Source organism: Syngnathus leptorhynchus, chromosome 9 (assembly GCF_054491065.1).
Source record: "Syngnathus leptorhynchus isolate UIUO chromosome 9, UIUO_Slep, whole genome shotgun sequence".
NCBI lineage: Eukaryota > Metazoa > Chordata > Actinopteri > Syngnathiformes > Syngnathidae > Syngnathus > Syngnathus leptorhynchus.
In genome coordinates this window covers 5,888,670-5,912,897 of record NC_141203.1, presented here as the reverse complement: position 1 = coordinate 5,912,897, position 24,228 = coordinate 5,888,670, and the positions used below count along the sequence as shown (strand labels likewise).

Genomic DNA, 24,228 nt, shown 5'->3' with positions numbered 1-24,228 from the left:
TACATTAATGTTGATAAATATTCATTTATTTCTCCTAAATAAATGATGCAGAGATTTAAGTGTCTAAGAGAGAAATAAATTTATAAAGGCTATGTAAGCTTTGCCCAAAACTGTCAAAATTCCTGCCAACACAAACTGCGTATGCTAATTAGCTGAGCCTGTATATTGAATTTTAAATGGACCAGCAACAAATGACTTTACTAATCAATGAATATAATCAGTATATTTAATAGCACCCGCTCATTCGTCTTATTAAACGGCATTTAATGTTTAGGTTTGTCTGCAAGGTGAGCTAACTACCCTCCGCTAACAGCTAAGATCATCAGATCCCCAGTAAGCTCGCCGAATCCTATATATTAAGGCTGTAAGACGAAATCTAATAAATCCGAAGCTTTATTTTTCTCTTACTTTTTAGATACTTTGTAGATTTTTTTTTATTCTTACATTGATATTGCTGATTGTCAGTATTGTCACAGTCTTTGATATTAAATGATCAGAGCAACCATGACTTGTTATTCCAGAAGTAATAACATGGGGTTTGTATCTGTTATCTGTAACAGGTCCTGACCTGCTGTAGAATCTTGAGGATGCCTATCAAAGAGCTAGCTGTTGCCGACATCTCGCCATCTAAAAATCACACCGCATCGTGGTCTCTAATCTCCCAAAAATGACATCACCTTTCGGTATTTGACCCAGCCGATAAACACTGTTGTTATTTCAAAAGAAAGTCTTTTCAGTTGCTTTTAAACTTGTTTGCTGGCACAAAAGCTTTAGTGATGTTATTGTGCCTAACAAGCGCCAATGAGGCCCATTTGCAAAACACAAAAAAACCAAGATGGCTGTGCACAGATAAATAATACTAATATTTGGCTTCAGATTTTAAACATTAAATTCAATTCCAGCAAACTTTGTACATTCTTCCTCAAAGTCAAAGGGCCTACTTGTCAGGGATAAACATTTATAGTCATTACAGCTTTAAGTTATTCTGTAGAGTTGGTCAGAGGTGTCAAACAAATGGACAACCAGCCAGGAGCTCCACATCATTTTATATTGAAGCACAAATGTTTGCTGCATTTTTTAAAAACAATCATACACCAAAAATGGTGTGTTGAATGTACTGAATTTTATTTTGTCACTTGGTTTCATGAAATATAATCATCTGGATCCAGATATATTCTCGTATAGTCTAATGAAAAATATGTATCTGGATCCAGATGATGCACAAATTTTTTTTTTTCTTAAATTGAGAACATTTTATTTTGGAGGAATTAGTCATGTTAATTCATCTGCACGATATTACCCAAACATCCAACGACTGATAAAGATAATAACTAATCTGTACTTTATGTGCCAGGTTGAGCAACTTCTTTCGTACCATATTTTTACGACTTGATAAGCGAATAATGGCGTGTACGGTGCATCCACAAGGAAATCGAGCAACCTTTTCACACTGTTATCGCCCCCCGCATGCATCCCCGAATCAGTCGCCAAATAGGGCGTGTGATCGTTAAAGCTGTTAATAAAGCAACGATAAGAGACACTCTTACGTAGTATCTTCTGTGAGACATATAATGTTTTGATAAGCACGAGTTCAGGACACATTTTTCGGTTTATTGCTGCAAGGAAAACACTTTGTTTTTTGTTTTTTTTATCCCAAAAATGTCCTTCAGCTCATTTTTAAATGGCTATCAAATTCCATAATTATCCAACTATTGTTTATTATTTTATATAATAAGCATTTGTGGTTCAAAGGCTTTTCATTACAATTCCACTGAGGTTTTATGATGGGCCAAGTGAGTGGCGCAAATCTTTGTCTCTTCTGTTAGGGTTATAATTCGTATGCCAAATAAATCACCATTTTGTGGGTTCTTCTATACTCAAACATTCAACACGTTATATGTGTGTTTATCTTGCTTGAATTTGACATTTGGTAAAAAAAAAAAAAAAGTCGACCCCCCCTCTCTGCCCCAACCCAAAAGAAAGACACAGGAAGTCGGCCATTTTGGGGTCATCCAGATCATTTCGAGGGGTCTTTTTGAAAAAACTCACACGAGAGAGTTTGTCCAGTTTCAACCAAATTTGAACATTGTTTAATAGACAGATGAGTGTCGGATGAATTGCGAGTTTTGGCCGTGTTGTGAAGGCAGACATGTTGCCAATCACATATTGTAGACATACCAGACAAGATCCATGGCTTGTAGATTGTAAGCCAAGAAATATTACTTCCTGTATACCCAAAAGGAGACAAATACTAATGCAGTAAGAGTTGACTTAAGTGACATCACAGAACAAAAAGCTGTTTCAGAAGATATTAAATAGTACAAGTCCAGGGTTACCTCATCTCTTCCTACGTGAGCAGCAATTGAAGCTGATCAATTATTCGCACAGATAGCAGAGATAAAAGATGCCCTTTTATCACATTATGGAGCTATTGATAAATGTCTGTTTATAAAATAAGGAGCGTTGGAATTAAAGAAAAAAAAGTTTCAATATTACACACAAAAGGTCACATTATTGGTTTTGTGTGGTTTTTCTTGTGTAGTTCTTATATGAGAGGCTGGGAACCTTTTCTCTCGAGTTCAGTTCCCTAGATCGCAGTTTTAAAAAAAAAAAAGTATTAAAATGCTGAGTTAAAAACAATCCAATTTGGGTTAAAAATTAGATTGACTTCATGGGTTGTTTTGCACAAAACAGCCCAACATATGTCAACATATTGAGATGTTGTTTTGTAAATAAAAAAAAAAAAAGTTGGGTCAAATTGTGCATGAATGTCTATTATAGCCTACAATGGAAAACGCTGGTTGGTTTTATGGTTTATTTCAAGCCTTTGTGGATTACAGTTTTAATCAAATTTTTAATAATGTTCCTCTGTGTTTTTTGTGAATATATATATATATATATATATATATGCACACGGACACGCACACACACACACCTAGTGAAGATGAGACCCCTTTAGCCCTGTCTGTCTTATGCTCCCTCTTTCACTCTTGCTCTCACACACTCACACACACACAAACACACACACGCGCACACACACACAAACAACTAACACTTGCCAGGGACCACACACATTCTGAATGGCACATATGTGGACAATGCTCACGCACTGTACAAGATACAGTCAGTTTATAGAGGTAAGTATATGAATACAATTTATGTGAAATGAGATGTCCGCCTTTGTAAAGTTATTCATGTTAATATTTGTTATTGTGTTTTGCAGTGATGTGCAATGTTTTGGTTCTGACGTATATTTTCATAAATTACCTGAAATATAAAGAACTTTTATTATGATGCTCACTTATGCAAATTACAAGCATAATAGACATTATTTTAAACAAATACCTAGATGACAGTGTTTATTTCTACATGTAAAGGAAATATTTTCTGATCATGTGTTTAGGAAGAACATATTGCCTTTCCATTCATTAGATTGTTCCAATGTGCCTAATGAATCACCCATGCAAAAAAGGTAAAATGAGGAGAAGGAAGGTCCTGAAGCTTGCAAGAATCGTTCATATCTGGTGTTTTAATTAGCAATAATAACGTTTAAATGAATTGGGGCTGTGGGTCTAGTGAAAAATAATATGTGTACTGTCTTATGATTGGTTGTTATATATGTTAGACTTTAAAGTCTCACCCAATTTTCTCTTGAAATGCAAATGAAGTCATTTTCAAAATTGATATATATATATTTTAAAGATGGTTTGGTTGTGCTCGGCAGCAATTACTGTGTTTTACCAATTTAACAATTTTATCAAGCTTGTTGTTGCTCGATTTTACGGGTTTTCAAAAATGTCTGCTATAACGAGGAGTTTGAAATTGCTTAATTAATCATAAAAAAGAAATCGTGTTGACTTAAAACGAAATAAAACTGTCCGTTTTACGTCGAGTATAATTTTAGTTCACGTTTTGCTGCATGTACACATTGAAATGGAATCTTTAAAAAGTTTAATACATGTGAACTGAATACAACAAATGACTCCGTTCGTTATTTTTGCTTGCACGAACAGTGATTGACTTTGCAAGTTGCGTTTGCACATGGAGGCCTTTTTTGCGGTCTTCGCTCAACCAGTGAAACTTTTCATTTAAATTCTAACCATCATTTGACATCAGATTATAATTATCTTTTTTATTGGCTCTTGCTACTATTTTGCGCAAATGCACAAAAGCTGCATGTCAAAGTTTGTGTACATTTTTCTTTGACGCGTATTCACGTATATGTGCAACAGCAATTTTCATTTAAAAGGTTTGCAATTACACGAGCGTGATAATGTTATGTATTGTGCATGAAATATCAAATGTAAAGGTTACACACGGCAATTTTGCAGTTTATTTATAGGCTATACTTAAGTCATCACTTTAAAGTACTAATGAAGATCATTTGCATACGGATGACATGCGTATTTCAAATGTATAATTTGTATTTTGGGGGATGACTTGAACACACAGGGCAATTTCCTGACTTTTTGTCTGTGTGTGTCAGTCTATACCCGACAGGTTCGCCTTTTATTTGGGTTCTCGCACGCCGGCTGCAGGGCTGCGGCTCCCCGCCAGATACTCACGGTTCACGGCGTGTGTGTAGCGCTGCTGGCCGCCGAGGAGGTTCTGTCCATTGATCAGCAGTAGTGAATCCAGGGCTGAGCTTGGTTAGGTTCGGCGCCCGGACGGATCACACTCTGATCAGGAACTCGGAGCCGGACCTTGGATCCAAAAAGTTGCAAGTGCAGGTGAGGGAGGATGCGCGTCTTTTCTTCCTCCCGAACTGGAACCAAACGCCTTTTTTCCCGGAGTTTCTGAGGAATTCAGAGTTGCTTAATGGAGCTCAGCATGGTCCGTGGGAGTGAGCGAGGACAGGAAGCGGATCGTGGAAACGTTTTGGAGCGGTCAGTTTTGGAATAGAGTCACTTTCAACGCGTGCGTGCATGGGCGCCACTCACTCGCTGAGTGAATGAAGGAAGGAGTTAGGGAGGAGAGACACAAAGAGGGGAGGAAGGAGGGAAAAAGGGAGGGAGGGAGGGAGGGAGATACGGAGGGGGCGTCGCTTCTAATGTTATCCATTAAAGCACTGAGTGGGTCGAATCTCGATTCTTTCTTTTTTTTTGTCTGAAAAACATATTTTATACATAAATCTCCGCACATAATTTACATGATCTATACCCGTTATCCCTCCAGAGTGGTTCTCGTAACTAAATGCTTCCACTCTTCCGTTATTCTTAGTTTGCAAAGTCTTTTTTTTTTTGGTGTTGTTTTCTTATGACCTTTTACACTCTTCAGATTTTTGATCTCTCTCTTTTTCGTCACCCATTGTTCTCAACTTGATTTCTATTCTAACCAATTATTTCTTCAAATACCATTTCCCATTGTAAAGTATTTGATTCGCTCTGTTGTTCTTTCCCCACGATCGGAAAGTGCGTTAGTTTTAACGTTATTTTTTGACAGTCTGAAGTGTTTTTGTGTGTCTCAAAGTACATATATACACTGTACATAATTTAGATTTAACCGTTTAAGTCATCCAAGACTAACACAGATAATAATAATAATAATAATAATAATAATAATAATCGTCATCACCATCATCTTTTAGTCATATTTTCCTTTGATTTGTTATGTTAACCAGTTGAACTCCATGGTGTTGATAAGTAGCCTCCTAATAGGTCAACTCAACAGGCTCCTTCTCCCACTAATAGCTAATATTTGATGGGCCTGGTGTCACCTCACAGGAAGTATTTGCTCTTATTGGGAAAGATTAAGAAATGGCTCAGAATCATTTGACACTGAATTGGACCAAAAATTCCACCTCCTTCACGCCACACAAATGTGAAAGATGATGATGGAGACGATGATGATGCTGATGGTGATGATGATGATGATGATGATGATGATGATGATGATGATGATGGCTTGTACTAGTCATGCAAGCATAACTACAGAAGTATCCGTCTCCCCAAATTGTGCATTGCTTGTATCAACATTGTTGCAAATTGCAGTGTAATCAATAACATTTACTTTAATTCTCTTAATTTTTAAGTTTAACCTTGTTTATTTTACCACTATTCAAACTCCCCCCTCCTCGCTCCAAAGTTATTTCCCACCCGTGATTGATGACTTATTTTCCCGCAATTAATTGTTCGTTGTGATTGCCCACTATTCTGAAATTCATTTTTCCACTTTTATAAAGCCCCCCCACCCCTTCTTAAAGTTCCTTTTCAACCTGTTCTAGTTTCTCACCACTGCTTATTTCAAATTCCCACCCGCTATTCAAATTTTTTTGTTCCCTTACTTTTCAAGTATTTCCCCACTGCTCGGAAGTTGTTTTCCAAGTAGAAACTGGCAATAGATTTTACCCTCTGAAAGTCATCAAATGAAAAATACAAGTGTGGGACATAAAATACGCAGTTGGAGGTGGTCCAGCTCTGGGTTCCCGTCAAAATCGTTGAAAATCACATTCGTCAGAATTGGCCTTCAACTCATGTAAATTAGTTGACGTTTCATGGATTAAAACAAACTGGCAAAACCAATCTCACTAAACATTTATTGTCATTTTAGTTGCCACATTTATATTGTGTGATGCTCCTATACATATTGTTTTTAAATAACAGCTGCGCGTGCGCCTCTTTTTATTAGGGACAGATGCAAAAACCTCCACGTGCTGATTTATTTTTACCTCTCCTCCCTTTGTTTAATATTTTTGGGAAGACAGGTATATTTCATAATCTATTGGAATAATGTCATGAAAATGTGGTTTATTCGTCATGCTGAGTTTGGAACAAGTATTTTGTTTCAAAAAATAAAACATCAACAACATTGACTACTGCGCGTCTAAATAATTAAAAGCTACCACGGGGGAATGTTTCATCTTGTCTTTGTCTAGTTTGCACTTCTTGGGGATGAGCATACTCCACGTAGGCGTGCAAATTAGCGTGAAGAATGAAATATTGATCTTTAAAAAATATATAAATATACCCGCGTGAACTGGGATGATCAATTATGGATGTCATTCACGTCGCTGTGGGTGGCCTCCGTGCGCGTTCACGCAACGGATATGTGCTCGTGTGTCATAAACAAAAGAATTCTAAATGACAGATCTGAAGCGGGACATGTTAAATGTTAAAAGGCAGCAGAAAAAAATGAATTTGTCTGTTTTGAATCAAACCAATACAAACAAACAAATATATATTAAAAAATAATAAAAATTATATATATATATATATATATATATATATATATATATATATATATGTAAAATACTATATGTTACGATATCTTTGAGCGTGTTTTGCTGCGGTCGTGTTCCATCGGCAATAAAGCAGACGGAACTTTCGCGGCAAATTGAGCAAATCAGAATTAAAGCGAGGCTGAATAAGCTGATGATGACGACGGAGCCTCCTTGTTTGTGAATGAACAACATGGCCCACCGTTGCATTGCATCTCTTATTTATGTATGCATATCAATTCGCTGGAGACACGCGCGCGTACACATATACACACACACACACACACGCACACAAATGCACGCACACACAAACGCACGTACACATCCATGCATGCTGATGGACCTCGACAGAATAGTCAATTAATAATACATGCACAAATATGTATAGGATTTTATCAGTTTAAACATTAAACCAGCCAACGACTCTTATATTGAGCAGAATTGTAGAATGTTTTGCAATAATAATAATAATAATAATAATAATAATAATAATAATAATAATAATAATAATAATAATAATAATAAGTCGATGGGTGGCAGACGTTTCTCGCGTGTTTTTGTTTACATTTTTCATTTCTATCCTTGTACACTTGAACGCGTCATGCTTCCATTCAGTTTTAATTGAAAACGAAAGTAACGAACAACAGACACGCAAAGAGCACAAATAAACGAACGTTTTTGTATGGCACATTCTTGTTGTCCTATCTTGGACGGCATGGTAAATAACATGTTGAAAATTAAAACAAAAAGTCTCAATTACCAGATAAGTTGCAATTCGTATGCCTGCAAATAATGTCATCTATCCAAATTTGTCAGTGAAAAGGGTAAAAGTGCATGCGCAAATGCCGTTCAAGTATCTTTTTTTCCCTTTCTAAATCTGTCCTGTATCCGTCAACCATTAATTTATCTTTGAGGTTCACTGAAGATACTTTTTTTTCAATCAAAATTGCTTCCATGCTTGCTCAGACCTCATATCCATTAATGTTCGTTCCATCTCTCAGACGCTGCCTGACGTGTTTATATATATATATATTTAATTATAAATATGAGAGCCCAAGATAATTTCCCTTTTGTGAAAGCATCTTATTATTATTATTATTATTATTATTATTATTATTATTATTATTATTATTATTACAATACCTGAATAAAAATGAATATCCCAGTCATTTAACTATGACCAACATACAACTTATGTGCCCATTAGTTTTAGTTTTTTTTAAAACCATAAGTCTGAATTCTTCGGTCATTCATTGTACAGTGAGAAGCATGCAAAAGAGCTGCAATTAAAAACATCCCATTTCAGTGTGAATAAAAAATGATCAAATCTAAAATATTTTTCATAGGCAAACAAATCCTTCCTTGCGCCACAAATGGGAACAGAAAGTTTTTAAAAAAAAATTGACCTTGAGGGTCTCCAAGTAATTCTCACGAGTCTTATTTTCGGGGGCGAATTGCTTCTCTCTCTGTGTCTCTTTGGAGCACAGGCGATTATTTTCCTCCTTCTCTCTGCTAAATGGCTCCCCGGCACCGCCCTCACTTCTTTGCTGCACCCCCAATATGACTCCCTACCTGAAATGAAATCAGGCCCCGCTAACGAGGAGCTTGTGAGTGTCGGCACTCTGCACTTTGTCACGGGGCCGCAACTATTTGACAGTTGGAATTATCTGTAAATACTTCATTTCAAGTAAAAGTTCCACCCAATGTTCCCTCTAGCGCTGCCCAGTACTCCCATTGCACTCTTTGCACATGATAACATAAACACTGCTAAAAAAAAAAAAAATCTCATTGGTAACAGCTTGCCTGAACGTGTATAGTGTATCTGAAATTATTTTGGTGAATTGATAGAAAATGTGCCGCGACACATTTTGAGCCCATGACCCACAGTTTGTGAACTCCCAGATTGGTCAGCAGCGGAGGTCTCCCTAATGAGGCTTTGGAACATGTGCAATAATATTTCTGCCAGCTCGCTATGTTATTAACTCAAAATGTGGAAAATAATACGCCACTCAGGTTGAAGCCCTCTAAACTTGGCCTCTAATACTCAGCCTTAATCAAATTAAAGCAGAATCCTTTCCCTTCTTGTTAGATATGTTTATACCATTAAGTCTTTCCTTGATGACGTCTCGTTTAGCCTTTTTTAAAGAAAACACTCAAATCACTGAAGGGCACAGAGCATTTTAAGCACAATAAAGTCACAACATGTCCATCCTAATAAGTGCTCTCGTGAGCCCAAAAGGCCCATGTTTGGACGGGATGGAAAATGATACAGGGGAGTCGGTCGAGTGCATTATTAAAGAGGAAGGAAGGTAAAGTGGGGGCTAGTTGAGATGCTGTTCCCAGATCAGCTCAGAACACCATATTTGATTTCCATCCTACCATGAAGCAGCTCGGCCTTCCAGAAGGTTGTCCACGCTTGCCAAAATATCCCAAAGCCTTCTCGATGAAGTAAGGTGCAGGATCTCCTTTGCAGAAGGGGGGCGGGACATTTTGAGAGCTGTCAATCATTTACCGTCAGACACCAATGAGGAAGCGCTTGTCGGCTCGCTGATTTGTCTAAAAAGAGTCAATGATTGAAAACATGCACAGAGGCAGACGCCTATTAGCCATTCATCGTGTGGTTAAAAGTGTGTAGGTGCGTGTGTGTGTGTGTGTGATAATGATCTGGCGGGTCGTGCGGATGGTGCGGGGTCAGAGGTCATCTCGCCGCTGTGATCCTGTGTTTGTTATTGCTATGCTGCCCTTGGACGGGTTAACATAGCACAAGAGTGCGTCAGATGGCATGTGAACTTCCTCTGACATGCACGCGCATGCACACACACACACACACGCGCACACACACATGCACGCACACAAGGGGTCACTTCCATGTGTGTTGATGGGCCCTGAGTGACTTTATCTAAACTGTCAAAAAGGGTTATCCGGGACAATAATTGTCAATTCAAGTGGGTGTTGAAAAATTGACCCTCACACTTAACTTTTGGGACAATAATTACTCAATTAGAGAAAAAAAATTCATGCACACCATTAGTCTCACCTCTTTTAACTGGTGAGAAGGGCTTAGTGATCTGCTTTGCAGTTTGTTGACTTGATGTTGACAAAGTCTTCCTCAGCCATGTTATGCCAGATACATGTTCGAGTATGTACTATATGTGTGTTTTGTACCTATTTACTAAACGGTCAGCATAATCTGGCTGAAGTACATCATTAAAAATATTCATGGAAAAACTTATTGTGTCCTCATGTAAATCTAATAAGAATTTTATGAAACAACCACGCCCAAGGAAAAACAACCAGTCAGACACAGAATGCATGACTGTCGACATTTGCCGTCCACTCGTAAGCATACTCATAGCGGGAACACCCTCGTGACCTTGCACCAACCTGTTGCCTTAGGCTTTAGGAATTTTGCTGAAATGATGGCGGAATATCCACCAAAAATGCCCATTGTATTTGCTCAACAGTTTATCACCTTTTTTTTGTAATTTTTATTTGATTGTATGTTCCAAAATAATAAAACCAATGTCCCCTGGTTGAAGTTTTTGATCAACTTTTAATAAGCTTCTAATCTGTGGTGACTTCCTGGCATTTTAACTGAAGTCTGCCACCATTCATTCTTCTAGACCATTTATTAAAATAAATTGATACTGTTGAGCTGCGTGCATATCTACAATCATTGACAGACAGAGGCTTCTATGCAAGGCAACTTAACGACTGTCAATTTGCATTCCAGAAGAATGATGAATGGTGCATGGGTTTGCCACACCAATTTAAGATGGTACAGTTCTAACCAAGCCTAGACCATTGAGTCATGCATCTTAGCAGATGTCTTTTGGATTGGCTTGGTCTCTTAGCGCTGAGGTGCACAGATATAATATGAGCGCTGCATTGTAGCTCAGCCAGCTGAGGTATGCTAATGGGGTTAGAGGATAGTTTTGTGTGCGTCACACGTGCAGACCACCCTCCTCCACTTTCATCTTCAAACATGGCGTGCACACACACACAAATTGGGAACATATTGGAGGGAAGGAGCCGAGTTCAGAGGGAGGAATACCCTCGTAATCGTTATTGTCACGCCACTGGAGGTTTAAAATCAGCATGAGGCTTAGTAACATCTCTTAAAATAGGCACACCATGACTTCTCCATCCTCCCTCAAGATTAAAAGACAAAGTCATCAGGAACGATTATCAAGCTGTTTCGAACAATGCACACCATTTTTGCGTTTGGGGTGCTAACGTTCGGATAGAGATATTACTGAAAGCATCAAATTCTTCAAAGCATACTTGCTATTTGCTATAATAGCGTCACATTAACGTAAATGACATATTAGCTTTCTAATTGCTCCAGTGTCAGCAAAACGATCAAAGCATCTGCAGTATTTGCGATTTAATGAGAAATTTACTTTTTGAGAGACTCTTCCAAAATTTGTTTGTAGAGCACAAAATCAACCACAACTTGAAAAAAAGTGCTTTCCAGAAAGATTGGATTAAACAGAATGGACAGCCTTTATTGTTACATTGTAGTGCAAGTAGCAACATTGAGGTTATTAAAAATGAATGACAATGAATAGTAAAATACTTATAATGACAATCACATGCTACTAACTGCTTGGATGAGGAAGTTTATGTCAATGTTCTCACTGCTCGAGAGCTACTTGAGAAAGAAACAGCAGATGGCAAGTGTGAGAGAAAGACGTGGACAATTGTGTGCTTCTATCTTTATGGGAATTGAGTGAATTATTTTTTTGTATTACCAGTGTAAATACATTTGCCTGACTTGGTTGCAGGCAGCATGGATTCAGTTCCCGCTCAGTGATGGCGTGAATGCGACTAGTGACTAGTTCAGGGTGGATGGATGGATGGATGGATGGATGGATGGATGGATGGATGGATGGATGGATGGATGGATGGATGGATGGATGGATGGATGGACGGATGGTGGGTGGATGGGCAAATGGACAGACTGATGGAACGATGGTTGCATGGATGGATGGACGGATGCATGGATAGATGGATGGATGGATGGATGGATGGATGGATGGATGGATGGATGGATGGATGGATGGATGGATGGATGGATGGATGGATGGATGGATGGATGGATGGATGGATGGATGGATGGATGGATGGATGGATGGATGGATGGATGGAGTAATAATCAATTAGACATAATTGTGAGTGGAGTTCCTCAGAGAAATGCTTGCAATTGCTTCCTTTTCCATAAAATTGACCAATTAATGATTTGCAAAAAGGGGCTTTTCACTTCCAATAGGGGGCCAATACTTTATACTGATTTATACTGATTATATCTAATTTGCAGTGGTGTTCCTCAGGGGAATGTATGAGGTCCAATGATTTTCTGAAGAGTGAAACAAAAAATTAGAAGACATGATTCACACAGCACTTTCCTAATATTGTGTGTGTTAATGCGTGTGTGTGGGGTATGAAATAATGCAATAACACCCTAGCACATGTTGGTGGAAACGATGAGTGATGGGAGGTAACGGAGGCATTAGCGTGCATACAGACGGCTCTGCTGAGGCTGTTTATGTAAGTGGTGCTAATAGAAGAATGGCAGATGACATTGCCAGAACACCCGCCATGTGTCACTGATTAACTGACCAGAGTTGCGGTGATTTCGTTGACAAAGCATCCGTATTAGCAACCCTGTGTGTGCGTGTAGATTAATGACCCAATGAAAGGCCACATTGGTGTTGACACAGTCTACGGTGCCAGACTGATATCATAGACCTTGTTTTATTTCTCACGGCTCTTTTGTCTTGTAATTACTTTTACATTATTGGATATGCTAGCAAAAATAAGCCCATATCCTGTGTGTGTACATATGCAGGACTATATTGCAAAAAATATTTCTTTTAATGAACCTTCATTAAGTGCCGTGTTACATCATATTAGATGTTTGGTTATGTGTCATGGCAGAGTGAGGAAAACTGGGCGGACACTTTTTTAAAAATTATGCGGCACGGGAACAAGCAACACTTTGGTTACTCTGTTTTCTCTCAGTAAGAGTAGCTATGGAGGGCCACAAGGTCTTTGCAGGGACAAGGCCAGGCTCACTATTGTGTGGTTGGGAGCTGAGGAAGAGGAGGAGGGAGGGATAAGACGTGGCTGCCGTTGACCTGGGGGTGGTGGTAGTGGTGGTGGGATGTCTGTCTGTTTCTGTCTACATGCTGTGGGGGGCTAACTGATTCGGCTATAATTTGAGAGGTGTTGACCCCCCTCTTTTCACCCGCCACCCATGGGAGGCTGCACTGGATGCAATGCAAGCTTCACACTCACACGCGCACACACGCACACATGCTCTATGAAATGATGGATAAGTAGAGGTTGGGGATTGAGAACAGGAAGTGATGATTTAAACAGAGACGGCATGCAGTCACAGAAGACTTTCAGTTAGGTAGCCTCGCCGCGTTGGTGGACTCCGGCTTCATGTTACCAATGCCGTGCACTCATTTACTTTAAACCTGGGCTGGAGTCAACATGCCAATGCATCATCATTTATTGTATGTAAAAGTCAAATACATCTACTAGTGTACTGCCACTCATTTTTAGTCACTGTTATTGTCTTAGTTTCAGCAATTTTAGTGATTTTCTTTCAATATATTATGTTTGTTGTTGACATATTATGAAGCAAGTAGAAAACCTATAACTCAGATTTACTGACAAATTTTGAGGCATTTAGCTGGGGGAAAACAAGGTTTGCAAATATTTGTTTGTTGAACAGGTGGAGCAAAGTGTCAGGTGTGTTATGTGCTCGAGCACAGGTGTCAAACTCAAGGCCCGGGGGCCAGAGACGGCCCGCCACATCAACATTTATGTGGCCCGCGAAGACATATCTGCATCAAATTCATGTCATTACTAAAATTGCAAATTGTATTCACTTTAAAAAAAACTTTTTAAGATATAAGTTTTCACTAGTCTGATTTGAAAACGAATTATTTGTCAGTTTATCTTGTTGCTAACAATGTATATAATATGAGGCGTTCATACATTTATTTGGGTTGACAGTCATAATGGCCATCCGCAGAGAACTGACTAAAATTCGCCCCGTTACAAAAATGAGTTTGACACCCCTGTGCAAGAGAAATCTCTGCTAAAATGAAAGGAAAACTTTATAAGACAGTAAATTGCAGCCTTTAAAATGTCAAAATTGTATTCTAGTACATTGCGTTGTCAATTGTAAATTGATGAATTATTCAGCCTTACTACTGCCTATGACATTGATGTGTTCATAATGTGTTCATAATAAGGCATTGTTAATGTTTGCATGACATACTGCCAAAAGCAGAGCCAATCAGAATTGGAAACAATATGCTTTATGTTATATGATAAAGGCCTCCAAAGAATCCCAGCAAATATTTTCTCAATGTTTACTGCGGATTAAGAGATACTGTGTTTTGCTAACATACTATGTCTGTGGCTAGTTTACTCTAAGCAATCAGCAGAGTGCTAACACTTTGCAGCTAACAGCATACTGTATTAATAACATGTGCTTCCCTTCAAATGACATAAACGCTGATGTTTATCGAGCCAACGCAGCTCGTCACTAAAACAGAGACTTGCTTTGTCAACCTAAATCTAGCCCCCTCCTCATCCATGTTTGGCCATTGCCATGACACTGCGCGGGTCTCCACTGTCAACAAGCGCTCGGCAATCTCCCATTAGATCAGACGCTATTAGGGAAGTGAGGAGTCGTTGAGCAAACAGCGTGGCTTGCTTTTAAAGGCGGGTTATCTAATCTAGATGACAGGGATGAGCTGGACTTTGGAGTTCACCGACAGACGCAGGGCAAGAGTTGTTTGGCATGGGCATAAAACACACTCGAGGTCAGACGCAGTCGCCATTGGTTCCGCTCCTCCCTGTTCCCGGGAACTTCATTAGGAGTATTAGTTTTATGAGTGCAGATAAGAGCCTCTTTGGTGAAGGTTAGCGCCAATCAAGACATCACGCTGAGTTCTGCTGTCTGACTTTGTGCATGTTTGCTCTTAGTAAATGGATTTGAAGATATCCTCTTTAACTTTGAAGTCTTTTTGCAAATCTGTATGAAGGTAATGTCTGAATTAAGGAATTGTGTTTTGATAGATACAATGGTACCCATCATCCAGTATTTTTGAGTTACAAGTTTACTTTCTTTTTCATAGAAGACTCTAAAATGTCCTAAAATAGACTTTCAGTTCGTGCCACCTGTCGCATCGGTTGCCTACATGTACAGTAAATGGATTTTTGGGGGTAATACATTAGCTTCTTAAAAAAAAAACGACCTGCCAATGTATGGACATCGTTTCACTGCTCATACTTGACAGTGTTGACATAAGCGATCTACTACTTTTACTTGCGTAAACACTTGGACCGAGGTTGCTTTTTAACTCCCATCAGGCCTCCCACAGAGCGTTCAAAGCATTGAGAGCTTGAGTGTTTTTCTGTTTGTTTTGTCTCATGTTCATCTCCATCCTTTCAAGCTTCTTTATCAACCTCCTCCTCCCGCTCCTGATTGCCGGGGTCCGGGCTCAGGGGCCAGAGGCGGCGGTGTATGCCGACCCGGCGTGGGCCCCGCCTGCCCAGCGTCACCCTTAAGTGCCTCTGACAGCCCGGCGCTGTGTTATTAACTATGATCAGCCACCAGCGGGGGAGCCTTCACCGCAGGAGACACAAAGCCGGCTTTCACCGCGCTTTGCCCCCTCTTGACCCCCAACCTGGCCTAATACATATTTACATGTCTTCATACAGTGCGTGTACAGTTGATGTAATATAGAGCCATTCATGGGTCTGTTAGGGGGCTCCTCTGGACCGCATCCCAGGCCCCCAGGCTGATGAGTAGATTTTATTTTATTATTTTAAAAGATCAACTTCGAAGGTAGTCTCGCTATGAGGGATTAGTACGACACATAAACATTGTGCTGTATCGTGTACGGGCGCGTGGCTTTCATCCATATAGGTGGTCCATGGCGTTTTTTTGTCCTCTCAGCCAGGATGTGGGAGAGCCATCAGCCACTTGAAGCAACAACACTGCACGGCTCATTAGATGACAAAATTGGGGCAGAAATAAATAAATGTGAACAGTGAAGAAGAAGTGTAATGACAGTTGACTATGTTTAGCCAGCAGAAAAGCATCGGGATAAACAGCAGCAGAAAAACCCCCAAAAGCCACTTTTTCCCTCCCACGCGGGCCATAATGAGAGCCCCACCATTCAATTGTTGAATAGTTGAGGCTTTGTGCCTTTGAGCTGACTGGCTTTAATATAGAAGCGGCGCATAGACAGCGGGCCCGCGGACCATGTCCTCCCCAGCGGCGTTCAAAGCTGTGGCGTGCTTGCGACATGGCTGACATGCATTATTTCTCACAAGTGCTGCCCTTTTGTTTGCTTACTGTTTGTATCCCCCAAATTGTAGGCTTTGGCTCTTGACACTCCTTACTTCAGCAATAAGCAGACCCCCCCTCCCTTTTTTTGTTTTATTTTTTTTCCTCATCCTTTTTGTGCCCTTGCTGGCCCCTTATGACACTCATGCTATACTTTGTTTTAATTAATAGATCAATGAATGAATCAGTTGTTGGATTTGATGACATGACACCATTCGTCCAGGGGCGTACATAGGGGGAGTCACAGGACAACCCCCCCCCCCCCCCCCCCCCCACACACACACACACAGATCCCTCCCACCAGGCAGAGGGAGGTGATCCTGTCATCCACTGTGATTGTGAGCATAAATGATACATGGACCGTGTGATTGATTGGCAACCATTCTAGAGTGTCTGGCTTTAACCTGAACTTAGCCAGGATAGCATCCACTCACTCTGAGCCCCGACCAGGATAAGTTGTTTTTTTTAAATGGATGGATAGATAATCTAACATAAAGCAGGGTTGGACAATAAATTTTTCAAAGTGGCCCCATGAGAAACTGGAACACTTGCTGATGGCCAAACTCATACGCTAACGTCAGCTTTGTTGGAAATTATTTTGTACTGTATTGAGGAAAACCATATTGTCTTGGTTCAATAAAATGCAATGTAAGTGAATATTGTAAAGATTAAGGTTAATAAGTTGGCAACGTCATTGGCCTTGCTTGCTACCACTTGTATAATCAGACTTGTCCATATAAATAAAAGCAAGTATTTCAAAATATTAGGACTGCATAATTTACACCCCCCCCCCCCCCCTAAAACAAATCATTCAGAAAAAGACAGCAGCTGGTTTTAGAGTTATGATGTGTTTTGAGACAATGTTATTGTGGATTGCTCTTGAAAAAAAAAAAAAACTCCGTGTGACAGCCAGTCACCATTGGATCAGATCCAAACAATCGCACGCGCGCGCGCATGCGCACACACGCACGGATTGCCCACTTAGCCGTCACTTTGCTTGTGCCTCACTTAAGCCTGCAGCTACGCTTAGCAGTTATTACACTCAGGGTCAAGTGTGATCCCACTACTTATCTGCATCAACAACTGGAAAAGTGCACTCATTTACGCACGCACGCACGCGCGCGCGCACACAAACATTGGCTCAGGGGAGATTCAGGCAGGACATGTAAGTGTAATGCTGCCCTCGTGTGGTCTACAACTGGTAATTACAAGTGGTTTGGACAAGTTATTGATCGTAATTAGAACCATGCACATCCCATAAAGAAGGTCATAAACACACATGGCACACTTTTCCTTCCTTGCGGAAGGGACACCATTGACTCTAGGTTCTCACCGGTTGGAGCCATGCAAACTTTGGTACTCCACAAACAATGGAAAGGGAAAATGAAGCTGAGGTAAAAATCAAACGTTTACCTGGAAACAACCTAGTTAAAAAGGATAATTTCATGTCTGTATGCAAGGTTGATCTGCCCACCATACTTTTTGGGTTTCATATTTATTCCTTTCTTTATATAACTGGCTGTTACTGTAAACAAAAATCAAAGTAATAAAGCCGTGGAGTTTCTGTGGTTTGCAATGAAAAAGCCAAGTTGGAGTAGTTTCTCTTATTCTATAGTTGAGTCTACTAATAACACACTTGAACAAAGTGTGTGGCAGAAGGATGACAAAAACGTTCGGGTGTATGAAATGTTTGAAGAGACAACTCCCTGCACCACATCTCTGTTATCTCTGTGGGAGTTCATTACTCACATATGCACACACACACACACACACACACACACACACACACACACACACACACACACACACACACACACACACACACACACACACACACACACACACACACACACACACACACACACACACACACGATTGCTGGGGGTCTGTCTGCATGGGCGGGCCACACCAACCCTGTTGTGATAATTTATCGCCTGCCGACTGATGTGGACATCTGCATGCAACACAATGCTAATGAATGACTATCTGTTTTTACTTCTATTTGTATGTATGTGCATGCATGGTGGCCTTCAGATAAAGAACCACAGATCTTTGTGACATATAATATTACAAAGGGTGGTTCACATATGACAATACAACAGCTGACTCTGACAAGTGTGTTATTAAAACCTTTATTCCCAGTCTGGGGGATAAATGTGTTTTAATAAACAATTAATAATAAAAGAAATACATAAACATTCCTGTCATACAAGTATGAAAATAAGTTAACTACTGTGTAAACACTAAAGAAAGTACTGATCTTGTAAAGATGTGATCATCTGTCTATTAAAATATCATTCTGTAAAGAAACATATTCTACCAAGGTTAAGCGGTTCAGATAATGGATGGATAAATTAACTATCAAATACTAGTTATGACATCATTTTTTTGTACTGGACAACACACCCGCTGACAAAAACGTTGAAGCTTTAGTGATATCTTCATTCCCAATAAAGCGATCTTTGTCATATTAGATTGTAGATGCAGATTGTAATCACAAAAAGATTATTTTTCTCCTTGAAGCACAAAAATGTATTCACCTTCCCCCTTTTCTTGCAAATGTTATTTTTTATTGATATCAATTTTGCACTTTATAAACATTTGATTGTCTTTCCCCAATTCAATTTGTTGGAAACATCATGAGGTAGCTATGGCTGGATGACTTCATTTTGAGGGTCACATGATTGGCGGCAAGCATTTTGGGAAATGTAGTTTAGTTGCTCTAGGCATGCTTTTGACATATTTAACACAAGTCTTCTAAGATTTCATGGGCCGCATTTGACCCAAGGGCCTTGACTTTGAGCCTTTCATAGCTGAGAATGCAAGTTTGGTTGTTTCTAATTGTCTGGGCCCTCTGAAAGGCATATTTAAGGCATTTATTTTGATTAAAAGTCGTTTTATTTTTAATAAACACTTTGGTCTACCACTGTAATTTGTACTATTTGTATTACTGTAATTAAATGTTGGCCATGATGGCCGTACTTTTGAGAGCTAAGTACATACTTTTAAATATTGTACAGTAATATATAATTTGTTTAAACTTAAGCCTTTAACCAGTGTTTTCTAGCACTGTAGGTTTGTGTGGCATTTAATTATTCCTGTATTTATGATGCAATGAATCAACTGGGTATGCAAATTCATTCCAAATGGGAGTGTTTTCCTGAAAAACTCATTTGTCTATTCACATGTGGAACTCTATCGCCGTCTACTGGTGAACTTAAGTAATGGCACTTTCATCACAACCGGTAGAAATTTTTATTCATACTACCCAAATCAGCAAACCCCACTCAGTTTTAAAACCCAAATGAAACCAAAAAATCGAGTTAATTCACAGTTGGAGTCAGCGTTGCACTTTTGTATAAAACAAAAGAATAAAAAACAGAAATACGTTAATATTAAACGATTGGAAAGGTTCTCAATTCAAGTGGTACTTTGTCACTGAAGTAAAAAGAGGCATCGTAGGAAGTGCAACACAACACTTGACCAATTAAACAACTGTATTTACAGTTTTTGACTGTATATTTCCTATGTTGTTCACATGGCAGAGTGCTGTTTCCTCAGCAGCGAACAAAATCTGTGACTGGAATAAACCATCATGTAAAAGAAGAGCCTTCGACATCTTAAGTGACAAACAATTCAAACCTCTGCTAGCTGCAATCATATTGTCAATTTGTATGAATGTCTATAATGCCATTGGACTCAATTTATTACAAAACCAATCTGACCACTGCACCCACTTCTTTTACTGTTCACGTAAACCTGACAGTGTGGTTACAATTTAAAAAAAAAAAAAAGGGGGGGGGGCACGAAAACAAACGTTGAAATGTAAAAACAAAATTTGAGACATCCTGAGTTGGGAAACCCAAACTAACATAAATAGAGTGTGACCAGGAAAGTGGTGCAGGTCGTGCTCGTCCTGCTGCTGCTGCTGTGGTTGTTGCAGTTTCTCTCTTATATTAATGTCAGTCCAAGCAGTATTTCATGCTAGTAGCCTTGTAGTCCATTGTACACCTTCTGTATGGAGCCTTGCTTCAACACCTTACGAATCTCTGCAAAACGATTCAAGTCATTTAAATGTCAGTTACTATTAGAGCAGCACCCACGGCGCCATTCATACCACAGTGGCCCGAAACAAACAGCACTGGTAGTCACTTAAATCATTTAGGATGTTTCTGTATTGATTAATTTCACAGATTTTCACTCTAAATGATTATCCATTAATTTTCTAAGTCTTAACAAATAAAAACCTAAAGACAGAAAAGCACAAATCTGTCTCTTGATTAAGTTGTCAAATCATAGATATTTAACTTGAAATTCTGACTGAAAAAAACCTTCGTGGTTGAACGTGACGCTTAATTTATTTCTGACTCCTAGCTGAAGAGAAATTACACATTTGGCACCACTGAGAGCTCACTGGAATTGAAAGAGTCTTATTAAAGAGCTCCATGATGTTGGAAGCTCATTATGTCAAGTGGTCTAATAAATTAATCAAGCACTGATTTTTGCTTCCATAGAAAAAAAAATTTTCCCTCAAAGATCTTTTTCAATTTTAAAGGGCAAATCTAACCCTTCTCAATTCTGACTCACCCTTTATCTGCTTTTCATTCAGCTGTGTCTGAGGGAACTCCACGTCAAAGGTGATGATGAGGGACCCACGATTATTGATGTTGTCGAAGTTGGGCAGGCCCTCGCCTTTTTTCCACATCCTGGCGCCAGGCTTGGTTACCTTGTCCCGCTCGATGTGCACCTAACAGACAGGAAGGACACGCGTGCAGCGCTTAGATGGCGCCTTAAAAAGAGCGTGAAAGAAAACGGGTACCTTGTGTCCGTCCAAATGAACAATGTCCATCTCAAAGCCAACCAGCGCTTCTAACAGGGAGATGGTGACGTTGGTATACAGGTCATCGCCCCTGCGCTCGAACACACGATGTCTACAAAAGACAAGCACTGCCTTAATGCGGAGTTCTTGCGTATCCTGTGACCGGAATGTCAACCTAATTTCTAAAGTTGGTCCTACTTTAACACTTTGATGCGGAAACGTAGATCTCCGGGTTCTCCGTCAATGTGAGGCTCCCCTGAGTAAGATACATCGTTTTAGATCAGTTAAGAAGTCAGTCAATTTCCCTCACTGCTTGAATAAACATTGTTTTCTTTGTATCCAAAACACAGTCATTTTTTATGCTTCTTAAATACAAAAAAAACAAGAATCACAACATGGTCCTGAAGCTTACCTTCCCCAATGAAGGGATACTCCATCTCATCTCTCACCCCTTGTTCAATTTCTACTTCCAGTGTTCGCTCCTCATTCACCAGCCTGGTGCAAACAAGCAAATGTCACATAAAAGGTTCAGTTGAGAGTACGTCCCAAAAAATTGGAATAAGGAGAGACTCACTTGACGTTGGGACATTCATCGCACACCATCTCTTGCGTCATCTGGAAGCGGCCTGGGCCGAGTTGTGTGGTCCGCATCTCCGGTCGACAGTTGCACTTCCTCTTGCCGGACGCCTCTTTGGCTACTGGCTTGTTACGCACAACCTGGCCACAAACAAAGATAGTTTTAATAAGAAGTAAAAGTTTTTTTTTTTTTAATGCAACTGCTGTAGTCAAAGGTTTCCTGACCACTGATGTGCCCTTGAGCAATGCACCTAACCCACACTCCTTGTTTCATAACGCACTGCCCAATGGAAAGCCAACCATTCAAATTCAGGGTCAAATTTTCAATTAACCTAATCTACATGCTTTTTAAAGTGGCTGGAAGACAGAGAAGACCTTCATAACTTGCATGGTAAAAACATGCCAACTCAACATGGACCCTTCTACTCACTTCTACAAAGTTCCCAGAGTAGACCTCTTCAAGCGTGACCTCCAAGTCAAGCACGATGTCATTCCCTCTGGGGATGTTTCGGTCCTGCTGCTGTCGATTGCCTCCAAACATGAAACCAAAGTCGCCAAAGAAACTACAGGAGAGAAGAATTGTAACTCAATGGTGTAGTATTGCCAGGTAGTCACCACCATTTTCAGAAAAAATAAGGTCAACCAAGGGTCTCTTTTTTTTCCCGCTTTGATGATAAAAAAAAAAGGTGTCATGTTATACTCTTGTCAAAAAGCTCTTTTATTCCTTGTTAATACATTATATTAGGGTAACTGGTATGAGTAATTTTGTGCCCCTAGTGTGTTGGCCATCATAAGTTCACAATTAAAGATGTTAGGATGTTCAAATTAATGCGAGTTTCAATGTAATTAAGAATCCCCTTGACTATTGTCTTCCATTTATCTGAACAGGACCAACCTGGAGAAGATATCATTGTGTGAACTATGGTGGCCCTCTTTAAGTCCATCTTCTCCATATGCGTCATACTGTTTTCTTTTCTCTTCATCTGATAGAACCTAGAAATCAGAGTGCCAGTCATTCATTTCAGATATTCAGAAATTTAAAGCAGAACCATGTTAGTAAAAATATTGTTCAATTAATCCAAATCAGACCTTGCCCACCAAAATTGACCATTAATATCTTCGTGAAGCTAGAGGTTGTAATGGAGCTCATTTATTGGAAGTTATTATATAACGCAGGTGCACCTATTGTTGTTGCAAGCAGTTCTGTTGATAACAACCTTATAAACTCGACAAGAGATTTTAAAATAATGCATTTTAAACCAATTAAAGCAGTGCAATGCAAATATTGTAAGGAAGCACCTGCAGGCTTATATGAAACAACCCTTTATTTTGGTGATATTGTATCAGCCAATCAGATACAGCCACACGCTTGAGTTGACCAATCACGACGAGCCTAGTGTTTCCAACGGCAACAGACCGGCTAAGCATATAAAGTCGTGTGCCGAGCGTTTTCCGGGAGACATTTCACGACAAAACCTTGACGTTTTATTTGCAAAAATCACTTCCGATGCTTATTAGGAAGTATTAAAAATGTCTTATACCTCGTAGGCTGCGCCCAAGTCGGCGAATTTATCCTGAGCTTTGGGGTCGTCTTGATTCCGGTCGGGGTGTAATTGGAGAGCTAGCTTTCTGTAGGCTTTCTTGATGTCCCTGATTGATGCACTCTTGCTTACCCCAAGGATCTTGTAAAAATCTCGCCTGTAACGTGGAAAAAAAAATAAGCTTCAAAACAATGACAAACGTGCACACTACATCACAAGAGTCATCTCGTCGGTATCAAAGGGCAAGGAAACCCAGCTACTTTGACAAGTGTGTGTTTTTCTGATTTTAAATACTAGTTTGCTCCATTTAATGCCACCATTACATTAACACAAAGAAAACGATGTAAAAATAAGATTAGTTTAACCGCTTCTTCGCTTCACTGGTTGAACCAATCACAGTGGAACATGTGTACCAGCTGGCGATGCTGCCTGACCGACTGTTCCGGTGCAAAACCGCTTACTTACCCGGCAAACACTGCAGTGATAACCCAGAAAATCAAACAGCACATAGTGCAAAGGTTCATCCCTTTGGTCGCCATAAATAACCCTCTAAATATAAATATTTCACGAAACCTTTAAAAAAAAAGAGCCGGTTTCAATTGAAGGTTTGATCCAGCAGTCTGTCACAGGAAAGCCTTTTTCCGGCTTGTCAAGGAAGTCCCGCCTACCGGCAAACCGGTTGAATCCCCGCCCACAT

The 24,228-nt window shown here is 39.7% G+C and overlaps 2 protein-coding genes and 1 long non-coding RNA gene across 4 annotated transcripts in view; 1 reads left to right on the top strand and 2 right to left on the bottom strand.

Moving 5' to 3' along the window:
• LOC147050813 (uncharacterized) overlaps positions 1-1,849 on the top strand; it is a 60,956-nt gene extending 59,107 nt beyond the window's left edge. The window contains exon 4 of the long non-coding RNA XR_015067281.1: positions 561-1,849. This is a non-coding gene — a long non-coding RNA (uncharacterized LOC147050813). The remainder of the gene's footprint in view (positions 1-560) is intronic.
• satb2 (SATB homeobox 2) overlaps positions 1-4,934 on the bottom strand; it is a 28,083-nt gene extending 23,149 nt beyond the window's left edge. For both annotated transcript variants that reach the window (XM_085920724.1, XM_085920725.1), the window contains exon 1: positions 4,566-4,934. The gene's annotated coding sequence lies outside the window, so the exon portion shown is untranslated. The remainder of the gene's footprint in view (positions 1-4,565) is intronic.
• A 14,882-nt stretch (positions 4,935-19,816) lies between these two features.
• dnajb11 (DnaJ heat shock protein family (Hsp40) member B11) lies at positions 19,817-24,213 on the bottom strand. Its single transcript, XM_085920411.1, has 10 exons — positions 23,997-24,213; positions 23,532-23,688; positions 22,886-22,983; positions 22,421-22,553; positions 21,989-22,131; positions 21,827-21,909; positions 21,613-21,670; positions 21,415-21,526; positions 21,183-21,342; positions 19,817-20,644 (listed from the first exon to the last, which is right to left on the bottom strand). Exons 1-10 carry the CDS (start codon positions 24,068-24,070, stop codon positions 20,580-20,582), a joined length of 1,083 nt encoding a protein of 360 aa, XP_085776537.1. The 5' UTR covers positions 24,071-24,213; the 3' UTR covers positions 19,817-20,579.
• Between the last annotated feature and the right edge of the window lie 15 nt (positions 24,214-24,228).